The sequence below is a fragment of the Hipposideros armiger genome, unplaced genomic scaffold (genome assembly GCF_001890085.2).
Source record: "Hipposideros armiger isolate ML-2016 unplaced genomic scaffold, ASM189008v1 scaffold_127, whole genome shotgun sequence".
Classification (NCBI taxonomy): domain Eukaryota; kingdom Metazoa; phylum Chordata; class Mammalia; order Chiroptera; family Hipposideridae; genus Hipposideros; species Hipposideros armiger.
In genome coordinates this window covers 556,023-568,864 of record NW_017731477.1, presented here as the reverse complement: position 1 = coordinate 568,864, position 12,842 = coordinate 556,023, and the positions used below count along the sequence as shown (strand labels likewise).

Here is a 12,842-nt window from a genome sequence, read left to right as displayed (position 1 = left end):
CATTTTGGGAACAGGGGTCATAAGGCATAGGAAGGAGGCCCGATATTCACCAGGCAGCCAGACCAGCCAGACTGAACAAGCGCGGATATGAGCTGAAACCACTGAGAGGTACATTTGAGTGGTTAAGAGGGGCTATATTAAGGCCGTTGTCCTCGAATCAGAAATAGAGAAATTCTCTATTTCCTCAAATATCTTAAATACATCTCTTATTTTTTTAAAGTTAAAAATTTTAAACATTCGGCTAAATATTTTGCCAGGAAAGGTTTTATACATCAAGTCTGAATTAGCCTCCTCCCTGGTTCTGTGCAAACTTCTTAGACATTCTTTCCAAGGCCTGTGGGATGAAAGAGTTAGGCCTAGGGGAGTAAAGAATAAAACCTGAAGATCGTTCCAAAATATATCAATTTGCATTCATTTTTTCCATTATTTTTGGAATTTAGCTTTTTAGTTTTTTTTGGTTTTTTTTTTTTTTGAATAAGCAGTGGACAATCTAAATAATTACAGCATTGCAACGGCAGCACAAAGACTGAAGACTATTTCTTGATGGCAGCGTCCAGTCTTACTCGTTGCCCTTAGCTCCTTGTAACGATTTTACTCATTAACTTCAGGAAGATTTCCTGGAGTAAAATCACATATGAAAGTGGCTGAAAATAGTTTTTAAAATCCAACGTCCCTGGCTTGACCGTGAAACGACCACACAGTCCGGTCACTGGGTCAAAAATCAATTACAAAAACAGAAGGGCTTTTCACGTCTTTTATTTTTCTGCATTAGCCTTCGTTAAAAAAAAAAAAAAACCAAAAAAAAAAACAGGCTCGAAAACCACAACCACGAAGAGAGGCAACCATTAAAATACAGGAAAGGACACTATTGGCTTTTTCTCTTGGCGAGATGGGTCGGCTGCCTTCCAGCCCCGCCGAGGATCCGCTGGAGTGGACGGTCCGCCCGGCTCGCGTGGCCACTCCCCGCCCCCGCGGGAACCCTCGCTCGGCAGCCCCGCGCCAGGCTGCTGCCGGGACGCCCTCCCGCTGCCTCTGAGCCCCTCGCCCCCCCGCGAGCGGAAGCCTGCGAGGCCCGATCCTGCGTGTCCCGCGGGCCCCGGGCCAGGTGGGGACGAGCCCCGGCCCCGCGCTCGGCCCGGCCCGGCAGTTCCGCGTCTGCGCGCCGGGCGAGGGGCTGGAGCGGGGCCGGCGGGGAGGCGCCGCCGCGCGGGACCAATGGGCGCGCGCCGGGGAGCCGGGCTGGCGGCGGCGGCCTGCGGGCGCGCACTCTCGGGATGGAGGGCGAGCGCCGGGCATCTCCGGAGCGCTCCTCGGGCCTCCCGGCGGGGGGCGCCGGCGGGGAGAGCCCGGGGGACCGCGGCCCCCTCGCGGGCAGCAGCGGCTCGTCCGCCGCGCTGCAGGCCGACGTGCTGGACCTGGACGAGGACGAGGACGACCTGGAGGTGTTCAGCAAGGTGAGGGCGGCGGCGGCGCGTCCCGGGAAAGTTCCCGGCCAACTCCAGGAGTTGGCAGCTCCGTGGGCGGCCGTCGCCGCGCTCTCGCCCTGCAGAGCGGGGGGCTGGCGGCTGGACGTGGGTGGGGTCCCCCGGCCGCCTGCGGGCCCCGCCGCGCCCGGAGCTGCCTGCCGGCCGGGCCCCGATCCGCAACCGCTCCCTCATCTGCACTTTGACCTTAAGTGGGGCAGGGCCGTGACTTGGTGGAGTCTACAAAGTTGTGATTTTTTTTTTCCCCTCCACCCTTTTTTCCCTTCATCTCTTCTCTTCTCGGAGCGGACTTCTGGGGACAGTGCCTGAGCCCGGGAGGCGGTGGCCCGAAAGTGCCCCCGCCCCTGGCAGCTTCTTTTCAGGTTCAGCCCGCGCCGAACTCGGAGAGAGGTCACCCGAGTCTAGAGAAACGATTCTTGATTTAATGTTGCCGGTGGTGGATGTGAGACCGGGTGACACCCGAGGTGAGCCTCAAGTCCAGTGGGAATAGGTGCGAGGGACTCCCCTCTTAGGGAGAAAAGGATTAGGGTGGCGAACTGGGGGCTCCGCCGCCGCGGAACTCGGGGTCCCTCAGAGAGCTGGCTGCCAGCGCCCAAACCACAGCCGCCGCTTTCTCGCTCCTCGCCCCCCTGGAAACGTAGGAGCCACGGGTCCTCTTGTAGTACAGTTGGAGAGAAATGGACTCGGGTTAGTGGTAGACTTGTGCGTGTCGACTGGTGGTTTTTCTTTTTGGAAAAAAAACAACAACAAAAAAAAGCCCAAAAAACCCCTTTCTGCGGGGCCATTGAATGTCACTCCAGTTTCTCACGTTGCTGCTGTAGAAGATTCGAGTAGAGATGAGAACATTGTATTAATTACTAAGAAACCTGGGCAGTAGTTAAGTGTTACCTTGAGGTGTTAGGTAAAGCAACATATTGAACCACCGCTTTATTTCGGGAGAGCGATCTGAAATTAGCAAGTGAACAGGTATACCCTGACACTAGAGAAGAATATGTAAAACTCTTTTCTTTCCCTCTTACGATTAAATGAAATGGTAGGCACAGCACTTGTAGTCTAGATGTTCAGCCAGAGTGTCAGTTTTGTGCTCTTGGTAAAGTCATGTGACATTTCAAAGTTAGTGTTTAAATTGTAAAACAATGGACTTATTTAGGTTCACTTGTAAAAGGTTAACACTGCCCTTTTATATTCCACACATACTTTATTTTCGGATGAAGGACAATTGGCCCCTTCTTCACTTGCCTTCTGAGATACTATTGGTTGATGAATATTCTGGTATGCCTGTACATTGTGAAACTTCCAGCCTGGCAGGAGACAGGGTGTTGGGAGTGGCAACTGTGTATCAGGATCATGTGGGATGGTTTTGTCACATGGTTTCTTTCCCCAGATTCTAAGTGTCCCAGCTCTCTCTTAAGAACCACTCTTAAGAATGAGCCCCTGTTGACAGAGGCGGATTTTAGGTGAAGCTAAGCTTTAGGTGTTCATGTGCTTAGGCCTCTGGAAATGTTGGGAGTCACTGGGAGTCATAGACCTTCTAGGCGGGAAGGGAATGACAGATTGCAGCCAGAAGCACTGTGAACGTTTCTGCTAAATTGCCTAAAACTCTCAGAAGAAAGAATTCTAGATCTCCATGGCTCCAATCAGTTATTGAGATTTCTTTTCTCATTCTAAATATAAAGTGTTTTTCCACTTAATTTTGTATTCTTTTTTAAAGGCTGTTAGCTTCAGCCCCGTGCACCCGGATCCACCCTGCTTGTTAGTGTTGTGTAACTACTTGTGTTAGACACTAAGACACAGTTAAGAACCACTTCTATAGAACCACATAGATTAAGGTAAGGATATAATGTCGGTTCAAGTCTTAAAAGAATAGTTGGAAAAATTTTAAGTTAGCTGCCCACTTATATTTCAGTAAGTTGAATGTTCAACCATTAACCACAGTTAGGGAGGCAAGCACATTTAAGAAAGTGCTCTCCACCTGGCCTCTCTCCCTGCTACCCCATTCCTGGCTGGCTCCTTTGTAGAACTCTACCAGTGGCCACTCGGCCTAGGATGGTATCACGAATGACTTCTGAAGTCTGTAACGTTACCATTTAGGACATTGGGATTGACAACTTTCATATTCAGTTTACAACTTTGGTCCCTTATTCCCTTAGGTAATGTGTGAAGGTATACCATGCCACTGTCCACAAGCTCCTTAAAGAGGAGGAGTTGTGACTTATGATTTCTTTTTCCCCACCATACTTGTACCTGGCAAGTACACGTTAAGTATTTTTGCATAACATGCTATGCTAAGGATTCTTTGGGAAAAAAATGAAATGGGAGGTTTAGTTCTTGCTATGATGGTCTTGGAGTTCAGGTGGAAGACGTGACAGAAACTCTAAATGGCAATATAAATCCAGAGAGAAGGAAGGTAAAACAAACAAAACATTGTCCTAAGTTTACAAATAATCCAGTGAGGAGAAAATGGTGCCAGATTTCAAGAGACCACAGGGAAGGCAGAGGACATTGACTTAAAAGAGCAAGTATAGATGTTGGAAGGTCAGAGAACATAATGATTCAAAGATAGAAAAAGAAAAAGGATAAAAATTATAATAATAGTGTAAGGATAGTGTAAGACCTGGGCCAAAATGAGATGAGGTTTGCACAAAATTTAATTAGAGATAAGGGACAAATTACATTTAAAGGAAAAAGTTCTCCTTTTGGGGAAAATAATATATTAAAATAAAATAAATTGACTTATTAAATAGTATAATGTGTAGAAGAAACAGCAGTTGAAATAGAGCATCGGTAAATGGGTTGCAGTGAAACACTAAGATACTTATCTGGTATTCAGAAAATAATAGCTCTTATATTGGTCTTTTTAAAGGTATTCAGTACCACAAAATAAGATCTAGATCATCTAGGATAATCAGGGACTTCACAGATGTAATTAGCCTCATCACCACTAGTCCCTTTGAGAACTCATAGAATTCAGGCATGTAGCCCGAAAGTTAGAGATAGGTAAATATTCTTGCTTTAAAGTAATGGGCAAAAGGCAAGCTCTTGAAGGAATAGACCAGTCGGCTTAATTTCAGTCTTAAAGCTATCGAAGCTACAGAACTATTTAGTATTTTGTTTTAAAGTGCTATAAAAACAAAGAGGTGGTCATGTTTTTTAAGAATGAAAGAAAACTGAGATCGTTTTTATGATAAATCAGAAATATACCAATGAACACGTTTATTTGAACACAGCTTTTGAAGGAGTCACTCATATTTTGTAGACTAAATTAATTTTGAAAGAATAGTAGGATATAATTGTTGAGACATTTAGTTCCTGTATATATTGGATCTTTGTCAATTCAGAAATTCAGTGTAGCAATGGAGGGGCATAAGTGTACTATTCAACAATTCTGTCAAATACTTAGAAGACATTGGAAGTTTGGATATTAATTTTTCATATTTGTACTCTGAACCATCTTTATTTAGTTGCTGTTATGTGCCTGTATCAGTCATGGCCCTTGGAAGAATCATAATTCTCTCCAATAATTTAAATGAAGAGAGTTTAATGCAGGAATTCTATTTATAGAATTTGGGGCAAGGCTTAGGAACAAACTAGGGATACTGAGGCACTTAGAGATTTGCAGTAGCAAAAAAACATTAGCACCTTTAGTTTAAAGGGAAGAGGAATGGAAACAGTGTTGCTGGAACCCAGTAATAGCCGGAGCTGTGAAGGGAGCTATACTTACAGAGAAATGTAACTAGAAATGTGTGATGGCCACAATGTGGCGCCAAAGCAGGGAGGCGATAGGGAGTGCTTGCCTGAGCTCCTCTCCACCTGTTCTTGGATCCCCTGCTTGTGCCCCCACAGGCGAGCTGCTCAGGTGATATCACGCATCGGGGCCATCAAAATACATAGTACAAGAGTGTGGAGAATAGCATTACATAAAGATAACTACATTTCTGTCTCCCATCCCATATGCTCTTCTAAAATACGACCTGCACCTTCCTATCAAGAGGTGAGATCTATGCTCTTCTTGCGTAGAGGTGGGATTGTGACTGCTTTGACCAATATGGTGTGGCGGAAGTGATACTGTGCAACTTCCAAGACTAGATAGTGAAAATGCAGGCTCTGCTTTGTCCGATAGGCCACTGCTTTTTGGAGCTATGTAAGAAATGCAATTTAAGGCCTCTATGTTGTAAAGAAACTTAGGTTCTCTTGAGAAACCACATGTAAATGCTGTGGTTAGTTGCCCCAGCTGAAGTCCCAGGCACCATCCAGCAATAAGTGGCTGGCTTGTGAGTGAAGATGTCTATATGCTTTTCAGTCCCCAGCACTGAGGCACCCCTACCATCAAATCTTCTCAGCTGAGGCCCCACATACCATGGAGGAGAGATAAGCCACTTCTGCTGTGTCCTGTCTGACTTCTTGACCCAATAAACCAGTGAACATAATAAAATATAAAAGCAAAGAAGTTTTTATACCACTGAGTTTCATGATAGTTTGTTACACAGCATTAGAAACTATGACAATAGCTAATAGCCTGTATAACACAATCAGCCTTCCAAATCTTTTGATAAATTAAAGTATGGGGTTCAAAAACAGACTATGAAATATAATTGGCATCAATGTGAGGTCCTGAAGAAAGCTCTGTTAATCACTATAAATACAAATACGGCCACCATGTAAATTTAGGAGCAGAGACTCTGTAGACACTGCCTGTTTGGAAATCCTGGCACACTGCTTACTTTGTTTCCTTGGGCAAGTTACTTAACCTCTCAGTGCCTCAGATTATTCATCTGTAAAGTGAGGGAAAAAAGAAATATGAGGATTAAATTTAAAGAGCTTTTACGTAGCGCCTGGTTTTAGTAGAACACATCTGAGTATTGATCAGCTATACACAGCACCGTAGGATCCTGATGTCCCAATTGACTGCATTGATGACATGGCCTATACTTGCCTGTTTAATATGGCAGCCACTAGCCACTGTGACTTTTGAGCACTTGAAATGTGACTAGTACATCTGAGAAACTGACCTTTTGATTGTATTTAATTAATTTGCATTTAAATGTAAGTAGCCATCTGTGGCTAGTGGCTACCATTTTGTGTAGCAGAGGTCTGGCAAATCATTATTTTATTCCTAGCGTGAGTTATGGTTACTCAAGAAATATCCTTGAATGAATGCGTTTCCTCGTTGGTGGCCTGTTGAAATATATCAAACACATACACACCTGTGCGTACATGTATGCACACACACGTACATGCATACAGGTGTGTATAGTGCATACATGTATGCACATGTGTATATACATATATTAATGTGTGTGCATGTCTGTGTGTGTGCGTTATGCATTTTCAATTGCCCAACTCACTTAAAAGCTAGAGTACAGGATTACCACAGGCAGATCATGTGTTCCCTTTCCCTGGGCTACATTCTGATCCCGCCTCAGAGGGTCTTACTATTTTGAAGGTTAAAAATAGAGGAACCAGTAAAGCAAAGGGCTCATCTGGGACTGTTTATATTCCTACCACTAGAAGCTCCACTCTCTGCCATCACAGGCTTCTTGGATGTTCAGTATTCATATATTTCTCCTAGAGGAGGAAGAGTGGGTGAGTGAAGTAGAAAGAAGAATCCTCAAATTCTCCTTGTGTGTGAGTGAGTGTATATGGTCAACAATAGAATTAAAACAAATAAGGAAATTCCGGAATAAGTTTGGGGAATAGGGCCATTTTATGTACAAACATTTCTCGTGGTTTTCAGTGACCGAAAGATCCATTTACACAAATGACATGCTGTTGAATCTAAACAAACAGCACATTTTCAAGGTCACATGGAGTATTAATTATACTGTAATCTGAACTGTCCATGCCACTTCTGAAGTTCTTTTCAAGCCTCTGCATTTTAAAGGGGAATTGATGATTTATGTCAGAAAATGGCAAAGGGATATTATTTCATCTGTGGATGCCAGTGCCCTGTTATTGATTCTTTGGAATGCTGTGTCGAGATGGAGCTGGAGATGTTGTCTGGGCTCAGGAGAAAGAGAGCTCGATACATCAGCACTGTCTTCCATTGTCCCAAGAAGTGGGGAGGGCTGCAGTAGCAACAGTCTGGCTACACATTTGCCATCCTGAAGGAGAATAAACAAAGGGGGTTCACTGATATGTTCTGGCATCCATGACCTATGAAGAAAGGCTGGGAAAGAACAAAATTAGTTTGTGTTGGAAAAGACTTGGGTCTTTTATGAAGTTATTATGATCGAGGTGGATTAAATGTTTGTAGTTTTGAAGGTAAAACTAGAACCACTAGGCCAAAAATATGTGGAGACAAGTTTTAGGTCAATTGAAGGAAGAATTTTCTAAGTGAAGGTTTCAAAATGAAAGGGATTAGTCAGCGTGGTCATGAATTCTGTCACTAAAAACGTTCTAGCACGAGCTGGATGACTGATGTCCCAGAGGAGAGGACTGCCCCTTCCCACTATGAACAGGATGTTACAAATGGAATTTTAACTTACTAAATTTATCTGCAAGAGCAGTGGAAAGTCTTAATTAGATGGTTTTACTCAACCTTCAAAGTAATCCCCAAACTGAACTGTGCTCTGCCATTCCCTGACTCATATCTCTTCCCGTCCCTGTTATTTTCCCATTTGATTCTCTGCTAGTGATGTGAGAATGTCTTAGATATCCAGGGTAACATACTTAGTGTTACCTTCTACTTATCCCTTTCACTTACTCTCCAGGTCCCCTACACACCTAAAAAGTCCCTATCAGTTTTATCTTCTTGCTGTCTTTGAAATTAGTGCCTTCTTCCTGTTCCCACTGCTACAGTCGGAGTAGTTACATGGTTGCCTCTTAGAACCATTAAAATTGTCTCACCGAGTCTCAGTCTCAAGTCCTCGGCCTCTAGCCTTCCTGTGCGCCCGCAGCAAACATGTTTCTGGAGCACACAGCTCTGATCGAATTGTCCCATTTTGTCGTTGAAGGCTCTTGGTGATCAGGCTGCACCCTGGCTCTCCTGCCTCACCACTCTGTCCCCTGCAGCCATGCTACTCAAAGTATGTCCCATACACCCATTGCATCACCTGGAAGCTTCTTAGAAACGCAGCCTCAGAACCCACTCCAAACCCAGTGGATCAGAATCTGTATTTTAGCAGGATTCCTCGGTGATTTGTTTGCACTTTACAATTTGAAAAGCACTGATCTAGGTTGGTGCACTGGCCACTAGGTGAACTCACTCCATATTTTCCTACCTCTCTGTATTATTGTTGGGTCAACAGAATAAAATCCTCTCTGTTACCTATGGCCCAATGTAAAACTACCTCTTCCCTAGGAGCTTCTCATCTCTAGCTAGAGTTAATTTCTCCACTCTGCACCCCATGATAGTGTTTTGAATCTCATAATACTTAATACATTTTGCCTTACTTATAAATATGTATTTATTTGTTTTCTCCAAAACCTTATTTGCTTCTCTATCTCCTATAAATTAAAGTCTTTGAGTAGGAGAGTAAGAAATCTAAATATTTATGAAATAAATACATCAGTGAATGATATTGCCTATGACATTTTTCCTGTATATAAACCCAATTGTTGCTGTGATTTGACAGTGATCTGTTTTCAGTAAATTCAGATTCTATTGTATCAGTCTTTCTTAGCAGGATACTAAACCAAGTAGAATTAAAACAAATTGGTCTTAATACTCATAAATGTTATTGCTGGATGATAGAGCTATGTTGAGTGTCAACCTGGACAAAATCTTCTATTTGGATTATATTAGAAGAAATAAACACAAAACATTAAAAAGAAAAAGAATCATTTAGGAACCTTTTCATACTCAGAAAAATAAATCCTTTTAAGCTAATAACACTTATCTCAATCAGGAGGCTTGGTTGCAACCAATGGAACCCCACTCTAGCAAGAAAGGAATGACGGTAAGTTTTAGTAGTTCCCCAAGTAGATTTGAAGTCTGGAAATGCAGATGCAGAGAGGGAGAGGGACTAGCAGAAACTGTTTTCAATGTTATGTGTGCAAAGGGGAGTGGCCATTATATAGCCAAAAAATGTGTGTGTGTGTGTGTGTGTGTATCTCCATGGGAACATAGAACTATAGTTCTTTTATGTGGACAACAGGTTTTCATTTGCTTATTGGTCAGTGGCAATGGGGAAAATTATTAGAAATACTTTGAGAAATGAAGTCAAAATACTCCAGACTTGAACTAATATACTCTAAAGAATATACTTTATTGAGTTTTAAAGGGGCAATTTTATTTCTGCATCCTTGCAGTTCTGTTGGGTATTCTAGTATAACTCTGGCAGCCTGCTTCAGTTTTACAAGTAGCCAGTGTGATCAAAAGGAAACATTCAATAGCTATGCAGTTGTAGTGTTCACCATTTATTTTATTCCTGTATTTATTTATTTGTATTGCACATTTTCCAAAGAGGAGATAAGACTAAAAATTAAAATAAACATTCATAGTTACTTATACTTTAAGAACATATTTTAAACTTTTGTCAATGAACAAGTGAAAAGTTGTATGCTACCTGATTTTGTCTGTTTTAAATGGAATACTTGGTCAGCTCTGATACTGCATATATCAGTCATGCTGGATAACACAGTGTTACCTGTAGAATTAACAAAAAAGGATACAGAGACTAGGCAATCAAAATTATTAGCAAATACTTACATGAGAATCAGTAAAACACACTTATAAAACAGAACAGAAGTAAAACCAGTAGTTTTAAAAATTAAAACAGATTTTTTTTTTTTTACTATGAGAAATACTTTGGTATGACATACTATTTTTTATTTTTTTTTAATCAACTAACTTTACTGAGATATAATTTGTATACCATAAAATGCACCATTTGGGGTGAATTATTTATTTTGGTAAATTTAATTAATTGTACAATCACTGTACATGAGTTTTAGAACACTTTTATCTCCTCCGAAAATCCATCATGCCATTTACAATTAATCTCTGTTTTCACTCCCAGCCATAGACAATTTTTCTTTTTCCCTGGGTGAAAGAATAAATTTTTACCAACTATAGTGAGATTCAATTACAGTAGAGTAATTTTGCAAAGAGATGTCATGATACTTCCATCTTGTACAAAGCTTATTTTAGTATTTTTTAAAGATCTTTATTAAAATATAGCTAATATATAATGTTATATTAGTTTCACGTATACACAATAGTTAGCCAACATTTACATACCTAAAGAAGTGATCACCATGATAAGTCCAGCAACTATCTGACACCGTACCATGTTATCACAATATTATTGACTATATTCCCCATGTTGTACATTACATTCTCATAATTTATTTGTTTTATACCTGGAAAATTTGAACCTCTTATTCCCCTTCACCTACACCCCCTTTTTAAATTTGTTACAATTGACATTAAATATTATTTTATATTAATTTCAGATATACAGAATAGTGGTTAGACATTTATATAATTTAAGAAGTGATCCCACTATCCGTGAGGATTAGCTGTGTCCAAAGTTTATAAGCTGTTGTGTGAGGGTTGACCCCTCTGATAAAGCTTGGCCCCAAGGGGCTCTTGTGCCTGTAGAAATTTCCCTTTGAGTGTGAGTCTAAACCAATTTATTATTTTAAGCAACCAAAGTCCTGTATCATTCTTGCACATTTCTTCAGCTTATATGCAGTTTTAAAATGACACCTTGTATCTTTAAAATTAACAACCTTGGATTTGTTAGTCACTCTCCCTGCTCTATTGCTCGTTCAGTGCCTTTCACAATACAACGTAAATTCAATGTTTTTGATCATTCCTGTATTTTTAGTGTTCTGCACATAGGAGATATTTAATAAACAATATAATTTACAACTCTAAAAAAAAAAAAAAAAGAAGTGATCCCCCTGACTAATATAATACCCACCTGGCACTATACATAGTTATTACCATATTATTGACTATTCCCTATGCTTTATTTACTTCCCCATGACTATTTTGTACTTCTGCCAATTTGTACTTCTTAATTCCTTTGCCTTTTTCACCCTGTCCCCCAAATACCTTCCATCTATCACCCCAATAAATCTAGTACCCATCTGACCACAGTTATTACAATATTATTGACTATATTCCTTATGCTATACCCTACATCCCCCATGACTACTTTGCAGCAACCAATTTGTACTTCTTAATCCCTTCCCCTTTTTACCCATTCCCAACCCTCCTCCCATCTGGCAACCATCAAAATGTTTTTTGTGTCTGTGAGTTTGTTTCTGTTTTGTTTATTTATTTTGTTCTTTAAATTCCACATATAAGTGAAATCACATTGCATCTGTCTTTCGCTGTCTGACATACTTCATTCAGCACATACCTTTCAGATCCATCCATGACTCGGCAGATGGCAAGAGCCCATTCCCTTTTACAGTCAAGCAATATTCTATTGTAAATATGTACTGCTTACTCTTTATCCATTCATCCATCAACGGACACCCCTGCTGCCTCTGCATCTTGGCCATTGTAAACAATGCTGCAATGAACATATGCATGCATACATCTCCTCAATGTAATGTTTTGTGTTTCTTCAGGTAATTACCCAGAAGTAGGATTAATGGGTCCTTCTTTGTCACTTGTTATAGCCTTTGTTTAAAGCCTATTTTGTTTGGTTTAAGTATTGCTGCCAGAGCTTTTTTGTTGTTTCCATTTTCATGAAATATCTTTTTCCATCTCTTTACTTTCAGTCCATGTATGTCTTTTGATCTGAATTGAGTCTCTTGTAGGCAGCATATTTAAGGATCTTGTTTTCTTATCCATTCAGCTACCCTATATCTTTTGATTGGAGCATTTAATCCATTTATATTTTAAGCAATTGTTGCTATGTAGTTATTGACATTTTATTATTCATATTTTTATTTATTTATTTTTCTAAAAGAAGTCTCTCTAACATTCTTTGTAATACTGCTTTGGTGGTGTGGAACTCCTTTAACTTTTTCTTGTCTAGGAAGCTCTTTATTTGTCCTTTGATTCTAAATGATAGGTTTGCTGGTAGAGTAATCTTGTTTGTAAGTCCTTGCTTTTCATCACTTTGAGTATTTCATTCAAATCCCTTCTGGCCTGCAAAGTTTCTGTTGAGAAATCAGCAGACAATCTTATGGGAGCCCCCTTGTAGGTAACTAACTGCTTTTCTCTTGCTGCTTTTAAGATTCTCTGTTTGGGCCGGCCGAGTGGTGTGTTGGTTGAGAACTGGCTTGGGATGCCGGAGGGCCTCAGTTCAGATCCCACATATGAGGGCCAGTGACACTGCCCTCTACTGCTAAGATGCTGAACCACAGCTCGACCTGGAGCTGGGCTGTCCTGGGTCGCTGGAGACTGCGTGGGCTGCAGTCCCTGCTGCAGTGGGTTGCCATAAGCTACCATGT

General features: G+C 41.3%; 1 protein-coding gene across 1 annotated transcript in view; it reads left to right on the top strand.

The window, feature by feature from the left end:
• The first annotated feature begins 1,234 nt into the window (after positions 1–1,234).
• Positions 1,235–12,842, top strand: part of SNX7 (sorting nexin 7) — an 85,676-nt gene continuing 74,068 nt past the window's right edge. Inside the window, exon 1 of the mRNA XM_019648858.1 lies at positions 1,235–1,454. Within this exon, the coding sequence (XP_019504403.1) occupies positions 1,275–1,454 (180 nt within the window). The 5' untranslated portion in view covers positions 1,235–1,274. The remainder of the gene's footprint in view (positions 1,455–12,842) is intronic.